This window comes from Galeopterus variegatus, unplaced genomic scaffold (assembly GCF_000696425.1).
Source record: "Galeopterus variegatus unplaced genomic scaffold, G_variegatus-3.0.2 Scaffold818, whole genome shotgun sequence".
NCBI classification, from domain to species: domain Eukaryota; kingdom Metazoa; phylum Chordata; class Mammalia; order Dermoptera; family Cynocephalidae; genus Galeopterus; species Galeopterus variegatus.
This window is the reverse complement of record NW_007726929.1, coordinates 273862-287715: the sequence shown is the minus strand read 5'-3', so window position 1 is coordinate 287715 and position 13854 is coordinate 273862. Positions and strand designations below refer to the sequence as shown.

General features: G+C 40.5%; 1 protein-coding gene across 1 annotated transcript; it reads left to right on the top strand.

The window, feature by feature from the left end:
• Positions 1 to 10863: 10863 nt before the first annotated feature.
• LOC103590448 (putative uncharacterized protein FLJ37770) lies at positions 10864 to 11796 on the top strand. The gene has a single exon (XM_008572679.1). The coding sequence runs from the start codon at positions 11086 to 11088 to the stop codon at positions 11734 to 11736; it is 651 nt and encodes a 216-aa protein (XP_008570901.1). The 5' UTR covers positions 10864 to 11085; the 3' UTR covers positions 11737 to 11796.
• The last annotated feature ends 2058 nt before the right edge of the window (positions 11797 to 13854 follow it).

The following is a 13854-nucleotide window of genomic DNA, read 5'->3' as shown; positions in this document are numbered from 1 at the left end:
AACAATGGACTCATATCCAAAACATATGAAGGTACTTCAAAAAGTTCATGGAAAGATTCATATTATCTTTTAATTCTATTTTTTCCCCAAACTTGTTGAAGTACTCTTATATATAAAGAACTGCTACAAGTAAATCAGGCAATCCAATGTAAAAACGGGCAAGGGACTTGAACATGCACTTTACAAATAGGTTATCAAAACGGTTAAGACACAGATGAACAAAAATGTTCAATCTCATTAGTCACCAGGGAAATACTGATTAAAACCAAAACAAAATATTATTAAATACCCACAAGAATAACTACAATGTAAAAGAAATAATACCAAATGTTGGAGAAAAGGTGAAAAAACTTTGCTCATCAACAGCAGAAAGGATCAATTGTGATATATTCATTCAGTGGAATACTATTTGGCTATGGAATAAACAAACTACCCATAATCTCACAAACATGTTCAGCAGAAGCAGCCAAGAGTACATAGGAAGATACTTCAAAAAGTTTGTGGAAAAATGGAATTAAATATGTATCTTTCCATTAACTTTTTGAAGACCCCTTATATTGTGTGATTCCTTTTATATGAAATTCAAGAATTTACCTATTCTTCTCATCTATCTTATCTATGGTAACTAATTAGAAAAAGAGTTAACATAGCAGACATGAGATTACTATCCTTATAAAGGCCCATTTAAGGGTCTTGGGCTGCTGTCTGGGAACTTGGCTCGTAAACAGTTCCCTACACGGACATAAAACATTTCCTAACTAATAAGGTGCCTCATTGTGCCTAGTATTTGTGCAAACAATATGATTTATACTGAACACCTGCCATCATTCTGGGAGTCTCGACTTTTAGTTTATGCCAGGCAGAGGCTGCCTTATGTGACCAGGCCCCAATAAAAACCTCGGGCACTGGGTCTCTCATGGGCTTCTCCTGACAGAAACATGGCACATGTGTTGCTGCATTTTAATTACTGGGGGAAAGTAGGCTGTGTGTGACCCCTCATGGGAGGGAGGGAGCAAAAGGAAGACTACACATGGATTCCTCCAGACTCTGCCTGTTGTCTTTTTCCCTTATGGTCCAGATGTGTATCCTTACTACATTGCTGTAATAATCTTAGCACAATTAGTACAATTATATGCCAAGTCCCATGAGTCCTGCTAGTCAATCTCTGAATATGGGGTGATCTGGAGCCATCCAACACGGTGACAGTCCGAACGGTAGATGTATTTGGGGAGGAGTAACAACTAGGAGTGGGCACAAAGGAGGCTTCTGAGGTGTTGGTAATATTCTATATCTTGAATAATAAAAACCTTCCCCTTACTCTTCCCGTTCCCTCTAAAACCCAACTAATCTAAGGTATATGAAGTCACAGTAGCCACCGCTGTGGAGAGTATGATAATGAATGGGAGGGCCATAGAGAAGAGGGAGTTTGGGATGCTAATAACACCGTATTTTTCAAAAATCTGGGTGAAATTTTCACGGACATGCCACTCTGAAAATTCAACATGCTATACACTTATGATTGGTGATCTTCTGTATATATGTCCTACATCAATAAAATTACAAAAATTACGTATGACCACAATAAGTCTTTTTACATATGAAGGTACTTCAAAAAGGTCATGAAAAAATGGAATTGAAAGACAATATGAATCTTTCCACTAACTTTTTTTGTACTCGCCACTATACTAATGAGGATCCATAAACTTTTTGAAGATCCCTAGTACATATATGTATGCAGTATTATGTGCTTGTATATATACTTATATACATACTTATATAATTCTCTCTCAAATTTTTACCAATGTCTCCCCTTTCTCAGCTCTCCCTGTCATTATTCTGTTTCCTGTACTCCAGACTGTAGTCTTTCCCTTAGCAGAGCAGAATGACTCCCCCAATCCATCCGCTTTACATCATCATTAACATCCTGGTCCAAGCTATCATTATTTTTCACCTGGCCTACTAGTAATCTCTTCCAAACTGCTCTTTTGCTCTTCTCCCATTCCTTTTCCATGATGCAGAGTGAATGTTCTAAAAAGCCAATGTAAGAATGTCTCTTCCCTGCTCAAGAACTTTTACTGGCTTCTCATAACTCTTAGAATAAAGGACCAACTCTTCATGTCTCATGAAATCCTGCACAATCTGGACCTTGTCTACCTTTCCATTTTTATATCACACCACCCTTCCACTCCGTCTTTACCCCCTCACATGCCTTACATAAATACTGTGCTCTGTGCTCACTTCTGTCCTAGGTTTTTCCCCCATGCTGTTTATTCAGCCTAATATACTCTTCTTGCTGTTTTTTTTTTAATCTACTTCCTTTGCATAGTTAACTCTGACTCAGCCTTGAGATCTTAGCTCAAATGCCATTTCTTGAGGGAAGCTTTTCCTGATTCATATGTGTGTATATGTGTAAGTGTATGAATATGTACACACACACACTCACACATATCCAAGTAGGTAAGACTCTCCTCCACCTCTCTGTATACGGTCTCTGAACACCCTATATTTATCCTTCAATATTATTCCCATCATTATAAACGTGCCCTAGCATCTCCCATCTTAAAACCTCCCTTAACCCTGATCCTCTACATAGCAAAACTGGTTAAGAGTCCATTTTCACCATATTTAGTTCCTTATCTTACATTGTCTCCTTAATCAATTTCAAGGAGGCTTCTGCTGTATCCCTTTCCCTATGAAACCACTCAAGAAAATTACTAATGATTCCCATCCTGCCAAATACAATGGTCACTTTCTGTTCTCATGTTAGTCACCCTTTCAGCACTATTCAACCATCACTGACCACTCCTTTTTAACTTTGTCTTTAATGTTTTCCTTCAATGATCTGCTACTAATGCAGCATTTCTAAAAGTGTACTCCAAAAATAATAGCCAAAGAATTGTTCCATTTACAAAGAAAAGAAAAGAAAAGAAAAGGTTCCATGGTTTAATAAGTTTGGGTAATACATATTTTATTCTACTCTTGGGGTTTTAGACATTGCTGTCACCTTGAACAAGTTAGCTAATATTTCTGTACCTACTTCGGTCATCTGTAAAGCAGAGATTATTTCAAAATCTATTGCAAGGGTTACATGAAATAATGTACATTAAACTATCAGAACAGTGCTTGGCATTAAGAATATGCTATATAAGAAGAATTACTACTATTACAACTCATAGCATTATTTGGGAGATCAAATGAAGGTACTTCATATTTTAGAGCAGAAATTTTCAAACTTCATAGTCTCAGGACTCTTTTACACTCTTAAATTATTGAGGACCTCAAAGAGCTTTTGTTTATAGGGGTTATATCTATCAATATTTCTCATTATAGAATTAAAACTAAAAAAATTTTGAAATATTAATTCATTAAAAATAGCAACCCTAATACAGTTAACATAAATAACATTTTAATAAAAAAAACTATATTTTCCAAAACAAAAAAAAAAGGGTTGTGAGAAAAATGACATTGTTTTCCATCTCTGCAACTCTCTCTAACTTCTTGCTTAACAGAAGACACCTAGAATCTTACATCTGCTTCTGTATTTAACCTACTGCTGGCATGTTGTTTTGGTTTAAGTATATAAAGAAAATCTAACCTCACACTGATATGTAGTTAAAAAGGCTATTAAAAATACTCCTAGGGCCAGCCCATGACTCACTTGGGAGAGTGTGGTGGTGACACCACCAAGTCAAGGGTTAAGATCCCCTTACCGGTCATCTTTTTAAATATAATACTCCTCCCTTTTCCATATAATTGTGGATGTTCTTTGATATTACACCAAAACTCCACAAGTGGTGGTTTCTTAAAGATTAGTCGCAACGTGGAATCTGAAACCAGACCAATGAGCTTTTGTACACTCTGTCACATTAAAATCCACTGGTCTGGGTTGGCCCGTGGCTCACTTGGGAGAGTGTGGTGCTGATAACACCAAGGCCATGGGTTCGGGTCCCATATAGGGGATGGCCAGTTAGCTCACTGGGTGAGCGTGGTGCTGACAACACCAAGTCAAGGGTTAAGATCCCCTTACCGGTCATCTTTAAAAAAAAAAAAAAAATCCACTGGTCTGTCTTATACTTCAAATAGATCTTTTACTTGTGCATGTCTCTATAAGACCATAAACTGGTCATTTGGAAAATGAGTCCAGTGAGTTATACAGAACATCTAAATGTTAATGCACTTCACTATAAAATATATATATATAAAAATCACACATTGATGTCATCAGAAAAGTCTTTAAGTATTAACAGTTGTTAAACTCATGGTAGCACATATTAATTTTCCAAAATTTTAATTTTTGCTTAAACAATTGAATGTCAGTTGTTTTCCTTGAAGTAGCTCATTTCACTCATTTCCAAGAAAATATCTACCACACGTTTGGATCTGAATCATATTTAGAAAATTCTAGAAGACAATACACAAGTTATCAAAGCAATGATGCCATCACATGTTATGTAGCTCCCACCAAAACTCCACTGTCCACTCCCAAGAATAAGCATGAAAAAGGCAAACAGTATCATAGTGTTATTATGAAAACAGTTATGACACTGCGGACTCCCTGAAGGGTCTTGGGGACTGCTATAGTCTGAGCCTCTGCCCCCCACCCCCCTCAAATTCATATGTTGAAACTTAATCCTGAGTGCAGTGGTGTTGGGAAGTAGGGTGTCTGGGGGGTGATTAGGTCATGAGGGCTCTACCCTCATGAATGGGATTAGTGTCCTTATAAAAGAGGCTTGAGAGCTTGTTTGCCCCTTCCACCATGCGAGGACAAAGCAACAAGGTGCCATCTATGAAGCTGAGAGCAAGCCCTCACCAGACACCAAATGTGCTGTTGCCTTGATCTTGGACTTCCCAGCCTCCAGAACTGTGAGAAATAAATTTCTGTTATTTATAAATTAACCAGTCTAAGAGCAGCCCAAATGGATTAAAACAAGGACCCTTATAAGTCCCCAAAAACCACCCTTTTACATTTTACAAGGTAGAGTACATCAACTCTCAAACCTCGATTAAATCACCAAAACAACCTTGAAGACCTCACAAGCCTCTTGGGTGAGTTAGTACTAATTGCCTGAGAGGGAAGATTTGCCCAACTCACTCTAACTGGAGTAACTCATTAGCTCCACCTGTACCTTCACCTGGTTTGGGAATGAGGTCCACTATAAACTGTCTGCAGGTTCCTGAGAAGCCCTGGCATTAGGCAAGCCACACTGGGGCAATCAGGATTTAGGCAGTAATTTTTTTACTTTAATTTTAGGTAACCAATGACCTCCCTGCCACTGCCCCAAACTGAGCTGATTATATATTTCACTTAAAAAAACAAAACAAAACAAAACATATTAATACCACTTTTTCTAAACCAGTAAGAACTATTATGGTATGTAAATTCTACATTGTGCCCTTTATCAATTATACTCTAGAATTTTAAATTATTTCTACATAGCTGTTTCAAAAAGTGTGAAGGAATTTATAAATATGATAAATGGGAAATGTACTATTTAACAGCACTAAATACATTTATCTTTATTGTTAGTTAGCAATGTTAGTTAACTTTTAAAGAATAGGTAGGCAATGTCACCTTTTTATCAAGCTTCCCTACAACCCATTTACAGAAAAAAAAATGGGATATAACTAATAACCCTAAAAATACTGTTATTAATTCAATTAACACATCTGGAAACTACTTCTTTGTTATAATTAACTCTGGGCACAGTGAAAAGGAAAACTGTCAAAACAGTGGAACTCAAAATAATGTAGTATGGGATTTGGATTGAATAAAAAGACTTTAAAGACATTATAGTAAGTAAAATAAGTCAGACATTAAAAAGACAAATGTTGTATGACTACACTTATATGAGGTACCTAGAACAAGCAAACTTACAAAGACTAAAAGTGGATTAGAGGTTACTAGAGGTGGGGCGGCAGGGAAATGGGAAGTTATTGCTTAGTCGTTACAGTGTGTTTGGGATAACGAAAAAGTCTTGGTATAAGATAGTGGTGATGGTTGCATAACGTTGTGAATGTAATTACTACTACTGAACCGTACACTTAAAACTGGTCAAAATAGAAAATTTTGTTACATATTTTACAAAAAATTTTTAAAATAATGTAATACACCAAAAATGACTGAATTGTACATTTTAAATGGGTAAATTGCATGGTAATGTGAATTGTATCTCAATAAAGATGTTTATTTTTATTTATTTATTTTTTTCCTTTTTGTCTTTTTTTCGTGTCCGGCAACGGACCGCAACCCTCAGTGTCACGCCCGTACCGGACCGGGACCGGCAACGGGATCGCAACCCTCGGTGCTGCGCCCTCCCCTCGCTCAGCCAGTGAGCGGGAACCGGTCTGTATGTGGGATCCAAACCCTCGGCGGGAGCGCCACCGCGCTCCCAAGCGGCGCACTATAGCAGTGTGCCATCGGGCCGGCCCTCCATAAAGATGTTTAATAAAAGAGTTAAGAAAAGTTCATATCTTGGTCTTAAAATATTCAAAAAGCTCTTTCATGGAAAAGGGTGCAGACCTGCTCGGTGTGACCCTGGAGACAAAACTAGAACCTCCAAAGCATAAAATATAGGAGGCAGATTTCCACTCAACACAAGGAAGAAAAAACAGCCAAAGTTGTCCAGAATCTTCAGGTGTCCCCTCACAAAGCAGAGCATCATCATTTGAGGTGTTTTAGCAAAGGCAGAAAACCTGCCAGGAATGCACAGGGCCCATAAAGTGTTCACAAATACACCTTGATGGCGGAATGCAAAATTGTGTTTATGTTTTTTCTCAGGTGGTGGTCCTTATCTTATGGTTCTCAAAGGGGACAATGATCCAAAATACAGTTAAAAGCCACTATTATTGAGGAAATTCCAATATTTCAAGGGAGATTTCACTAGATCTAAAAACTCCTTACAAATCTGTCACTGTAAACCCCTATAGGCCACACTGCCTTAAGGAATGTAGTGAAAAGAGAATTCACTAGATATGGACACAAATGACCTGTAGTCCAGAACTGACTAGTAGTGCCCTCATTATGCAAATGAAGTATACTTCTAAGAACACCCTTGAGCTAAAATTTGGGTACAAGGAAGATAATGCTTAATGGAATAAGGCCAGGTCAGACTAAAATGCTCCTCTTCCCTGCTCCAGTGGAAGCCAAGAGCTGCTCCTCACTCTTCTGAGCGAGTTCCTCCTCATTTACCTGAACTTTAAACTCTGGGAACGCCCCAGGGCTCAGACCTACTTTGCTCCCTCCATATGTAACCTTACCCAGTACCATGACTTTAAATACCCTCTATAAACTGAGAACACCCATGTTTACAATCTTCAGTCTGGAAGTCTCCAAATTTCAGACTTTTATATCCTACTGTCCATTCAAGGCATCTTTTTTTTTTTTTTCCTTTTTTTTTTGTCTTTTTTCGTGACCGGCCACGGGATCGCAACCCTCGGTGTTGCCCCCGCCCCTCGCTCAGCCAGTGAGCGGCCGGTCTGTATGTGGGATCCGAACCCTCGGCGGGAGCGCCACTGCGCTCCCAAGCGGCGCACTGTAGCAGTGCGCCACCGGGCCGGCCCATCTTTTTTTTTTTTTGAGTTGAAATTCACATAACACAAAATGAACCATGGTAAAGTGAAAAACTGAGCGGCAATTAGTACATTCACAATGTTATACATACAACCCTCACTACTGTCTAATTCCAAAAAATTTTCAGCACCCCAAAAGGAAACCCTGTACCCATCAATCAGCTGCTCCCCATCCTCCTTACCCCCAGCCCCTGACAACCACCAATATGTTTTCTGTCTCTATGGATGTACCTATTCTGAATATTTCACATAAATAGAATCATCCAACAGTATGATCTTTTGTATCTGGCTTCTTTCACTTACCACAATGTTTTCAAGGTTCACCCATGTTATAGCATATATTGGTACTTCATTCCTTTTAATGGCTGAATAATATTTCAATATATTGATACACATTTTGTCAATCCATTCATTCGATGATAAGACATTTGGGATGTTTCTACCTTTTGACTATTGTGAACAGTGCTGCTATCAACGTGTGTACATTTATTTTTTTGAGTATCAATTTGCAGTTCTTTTGGATATATACCTAGGAATGGAATTGCTGGGTCATTGGTAATTCTATGTCTAACTGCCACTCACTTGTGGTTTTGATTTGAACTTCCCTAATGATTAGTGATGTTGAGCATTTTTTCATGTGCTTGTTAGCCATCTGTATCTCTGCTTTGGAGAAATATCTAATTAAGTCCTTTGCCCATTTTTAAATAGGGTTGTTTATCTTTTTGTTGTTGAATTGTAAGAGTTCTTTATATATACTAGAACCCTATCAGTTGTATTATCTGCAAATATTTTCTTCCATTCTTTTCACTTTCTTGGTAATGTCCTCTGATACACAAAGTCTAATTTTGATGAAGTTCAATTCATCGATTTTTCCTTTTATTGCCCATATTTTTGGTACCATATTTAAGAATCTGCTGCCAAGTTTAAGGTCATGAAGATTTATCCCTATGTTTTAAGAGTTTAATGGTTTTAGCTCTTCTATTTAGGTCATTGATCTAAATAAGTATAGACCATTTTTAGTTCATTTCTGTATATGGTATGAAGAAGGACATATATTCTTGAACGTCTTTCAGGCCTCTCAAACTTCACATGTCTGAAATCAAATTTTTAATATTCCTTCACCAAACCTGCTCTTCCCAGTCTTTCCTATCTCAGAAAATACTCAGGTCAAAAATCTTGAAGTCATCCTTGACTCCTCTTTTACTCTTAACAATGTACATCCAAACCATTAGCAAATCCTTTGGCTTCACCTTCAAACCATATCTCAAATGCAACAATTTACCACCTCACCCTCTACTAATTTGGATTATTACAATAGCTTTTAACTGGTCTTTCCATTCTCACCTTTACTTCCCTACAATCTACTTAACAAGCAGCCAGTGACCCTCTTAAAGTATAAGTGTCTCCACTCTAAACCCTTCAACGACTCCCTGTCTCAATCAGAATAAATGCCATAGTGCTTTCCATGGCCTACAATATCCTACACAATTTGCCCCTACCATACACACACCTTTCTGGTCTCATCTTTTCCCTCTCCCTCCTTCCCTAAACCAGCTCTAGCAGTCCCTAGACTCCTGGAAGTCCTGCCTTTGCATTTACTGTTTCCACAGTCTAGAATGCTCTTCCCCAAAATATCTTCGGGCTGACCCCCTCACCTACTTCTGGGGTCTTTGTTCAAATTCACCTTCTTAGTGATGCCTTCTCCGATCACCCTATTTAAAATAGTAATTGTGCCAGCCCTGCTACTACTTACCCTCCAACCTTTGCTTTATTTTTCTCCATAGTATTTATCATCTGACACCTGTGTATTTTATTTGTCTATTCCACCCCATTAGAATGTCATCTCCATAAGAGCAAAGATTTTGATTTCTTCATCTGTATCCCCCCCACTGCTCAGAACAATGCATAGCACACAGTAGGTGCTATGGGTTAAATGTGTCCCCCAAAAGTTTGTGTTTTTGGAAACTTAATCTCCATTGTAACAGTGTTAAGAGGGTGGGAAATCCTATTAGGGTAATTGACAGGTGGGCCCTTTAAGAGGTGATTAGATTGTGAGGATTGTACCCTCCTGAAGTAGTTATGATGGCTTTATAAGGAGAGCTAATGAGAAGCTTAGTTCTCTCTCTTCCTCAGCCCATTCTTGCCATGTGACACCCTGCGTTACTATAGAGTCACCACCAAGAAAAAATGCACTCACCAGATGTGTTTCCTGGGCTTTGGACTTCCTAGCCTCTGAAACTGTATGAAATAAATTTCTTTATAAATTACCGAGTTTCAGGCATTCTGTCATAACCAACAGAAATGGACCAATAGCACGCCTTCGATAAGTATTTATTGAACTAATAAATAGCATGCTATATTATAATCGCCAGTTGCTTTATCTGTACCCCTAAAGGACTGTGAGCTTTCCGCAGGCAGAAACACTGTTTCATTCACCTCTGAATTCCCAGCCCCTAATATTAGTATTCAGCATACAACAGGCATTGATTTTAAATCAATGAACCAACAAAACATTCTAAGCCTTTTAAACACAGTCTCTAGGCTATCACTCCCTAAATATAAGTCAGAGCGTGTGTGTTACCTCAAGGAAGAGGTTTCAATACCAATTCCCATGCCCTCTCGCGTACCTCACCATTATCCCCACAATAACCAAGTGACATGACTAACGGTCAGAACCAGAATTTGAACCCTACAATGACAAGAAAAAAGGAGGGAGTAGTCGTTGACTTGAAATCAAAGGTGCCCGGCCTCCAAACAGATACACTGTTCCGGGGGCAGTGGCAGGGAGAGGGAAGGGCCCCGGTGAACACAACGGTAGAGTCCCTCTTTTGACAGCTAAGGAAACGAAAGCCCACAGAAGAAAGCGACTTGCCAGAGGTCACACAGCAAGTTAACGAACTCGAGAACCCATCGTACCCGGCCTCCACGCGCTGCCCCAGTTGCCTCGTATTACGGGTGGTGCCCTCTGAGCCGAGCCCCTGCCGGTGCACGTGCCCCGAAGTCCCCGGGCGCCCGCGTGCTCGCCCACGGCTCGCGGCCCATTCCCACTCCGGTCCAAGGCCTGGGTCCAAGACAGTGCGCCGTGCCTCCCCCCACGCCCCTTTGGCGAGCTTCCACGCTACACCACCAATGCATCTGTCATTGCTTGCTTAAGTTACTGTCACTTAGACCTTTATTGCAGAAGTCGCCGTAGGCTCTTAAGGGCCGCGGAATCGGGACGACCTCGGTGACTGATTTGCAAACTCGGCAGGTCTGCGTGCATGAATTGGACGCAGACGTGGGTGGTAGGAGATTTCATTTTTCCCAGCTTTGCAGCTACTGTTTAGCCCCACTAGATTTTTCAGAACGGGCCTCGCAGCTTCGACTGGAAGCTGAGCGGTGAATACTCAGAAAAGCGATTAATCTTTAATGGTGAGACGTTCAGAGGAGCAAGATTAGCGACATGATTACGCCTGCAGTCCTATAGAGATTGGTTCCTCTGTCTTCCCCTCACAGTCGTGGCCTGTTAACTTTCCTATGGTGTTTAGTGCCAAAATGAGTGACCGCTATTTAGAACAAAGGATTAGTATCAAATTTTGTGTGAAATTGAACAAGTCTGCAAGTGAGACTCATCATCTTTTAAAAGAAGCTTATGGAGATGAAGTCATGTCAAGAGCTAGAGTTTTTGACTGGCACAAAAGGTTTAAAGAAGGGCGGGAAGATGTTCGAGATGATGCCCGAAGTGGTCGTCCAGTCACTCACCGGACGGATGAGAATATCCGGAAGGTCAAGGACTTGGTTTGTTCAAACAGGCAGTTAACAGTGAGAATGATGGCTGAAGAATTAAATTTAGATAAAGAAACTGTTAGACTAATTCTGAAAGAAAACTTGAACATGAGGAAAGTTTCTGGAAAAGTTATATCAGGCATTTTGAAAGATGAATCTAAACCTCGAAAACTTGACTTTCGGTCTGTTCTTTCAAAAGAAACTAGGAAAAATAGCTTATGTGTGAGGAAAAAAGTACCAACTTCTGAAACATGGAGTCATCTCCAGGGTGAAGCTGGTGGGGAAATGCTTCTGCCTGTGTCCCATCCCAGAATCCACTGCCCTGCCAGCCAGCTTCTGCAGACTTCATCTTCAACAAGCCCTCCCACCAGGGTAGCCCACGATTGGGTCACACCCTGGTGAAAGGAAAGTGAGATAGCTGAACCTGAACTAGGAAGCTGCCTCACTGTTAGACAACATCTTTTGCTGCTCATCTATCTTCCGTCTTCACTAACACTCCTACCTATGGGTCATGGCTCTCCCAGTTATTCTTTGCTGGACTATTAGGCCATCTTCCTTGCTGTCCTCCACACCTTTGAAGAACTTTTGGCTGTTGACTTCTCATACTTGCTTGTTCTTGATTTCTTTTGCTTAACAAGTTTGGATCACTTTCACCCACCAGACCTTAGCTTTTGGTGGCTGTCCTGTTCCTTGTTCTCAACACTCTGCCTCAGGGGATCATGCCAGTGAGAAGTGGGAACAGGAGCAGTCTGTGTCTCTGAGCCCAGGGAGGCATGCTTTTCTGGGAGGACCCCAAAAGGCTTATAGTTTCAGCATGCTTCGCAGTCAGGGCCTGAGTTATGGTACAGAAAGCAGTGGTGTGCTGACGTATTGAGCAAAGCCGGGCCTAAGGGTTGATCTGGCCCAAATGACTCAGTGGGAGCCCCTCAGAACTTAGGGGTTGGCCACCAATACTAATCTTCTCACAGACCTACCCTCACAGAAGAGCTAGGTTTGTTTCATTCCAGTCCTGTGCTTTGGATTCCCACTCTTTTGGGTATCCGCTATGCTGGAAATGAGGATCTGATCCTAGAAAAGAGAAACCAGGGACACGGGCCTAGTCTATCATGTGTGAGCAGGAAGACTAGGTAGTGTTCTAGACCCTGGATTAAGGGAGGCTGCTGTCTACGTGCTGATTCCCACACAGCAGCCTGTTTTTAATAACTGATGCCAATATTGTCAGCTGTGTTTTGAGCACCTGCTGTTTTTAGAACACTACTGGGCATTGACAGTGTGAAATTATGAAACAAGATCACTAAGGGCTGATGGGCTTCATGGATGAGGTGGTTCTTGAACTGAATCCATGAGGAAGGGTGAGACAAAGGCTATGAAATTAGGAAAAGCTTCCCAGGCAAGTGGAACAACATAAAGCCTCGAACCTGTGTCAATAGAAAATGATGACACTGTTGGCTAAAATAGCAAAGTCTAAAGGGGATGATAACGGTGTTACAGAAGATGAACAATTTGGGATAATTTGCTTCCTTTCTTTTGCCCCCAATTTTATACGAGTAGTTTATAAATTGCTTCCCCTGAATCTTATGTGTAGGTTTTTAATAACCTACTTATTTGATTATATAATTTTCCAGCTGGACCCCCAAAAGCAGTGTCTACAAGTTCAAATTCTGTCTGTTCTATTCCTGCCTCTCTGCTAGTATTTATGGAATGGAACTTTTCCCGTGTGTTCCAAGTAATACCACATAGACTAGAAACATCTCAGAAGGTCTGGTGGGGATGTAGGGAATTGGGGAGGTGGTAACAACATTTCACAGTATTGGTCAGTATCTGTGTGTTTTACCCAAAAGTTTTACATATAACTGCTCCTCTTATTTAACTAGTAAGGAAGTAAATGATACTGGTTGATAGTAGAGACCCAGCACTTATTTATTCAACAACTTCTTTTAGTTTTGTTCTTTCACTGTCTCTACCCCTTCAAAAAATTACAGGTTCCCCAGTAACACCTTTCAGTTTTTTCGTTTGTTTGTTTGTTTTTTCCTTTTTGTCTTTTTTCGTGACCGGTAACGGGATCGCAACCCTCGGTGTCGCGCCCGCACCGCGCTCAACCAGTGAGTGGACCGGTCTCTATATGGGATCCGAACCCTCGGTGGGAGCGCCGCCATGCTCCCAAGCGCTGCACTCTACCGAGTGCGCCACTGGGCTGGCCCCACCTTTCAGTTTTGAAGCAGCTTGTAAGCTAGACCTTGTCCCACAAAGAAAAGATATTGTATAGGAAAACTCTTAAACCAAGCAACAGCTTCTAGACTTCTACCTACTTAGTAATTTCTAGACATTCCATTTCAGAACTATTAAATCTTCCTACATCAGACAGGGCCCTGGGCTGACCATAAACACTTGCCAATAGGAACACAGCACTTCAGGAACAAAGCCTGAAGTGCTAGCTAGCTATTGCAACTTTATTGCTAAACCTCATATTAATCTGTTCAGGCCCAGTGGTAACTGCAGCAGATTTGTATGCTACTGGGC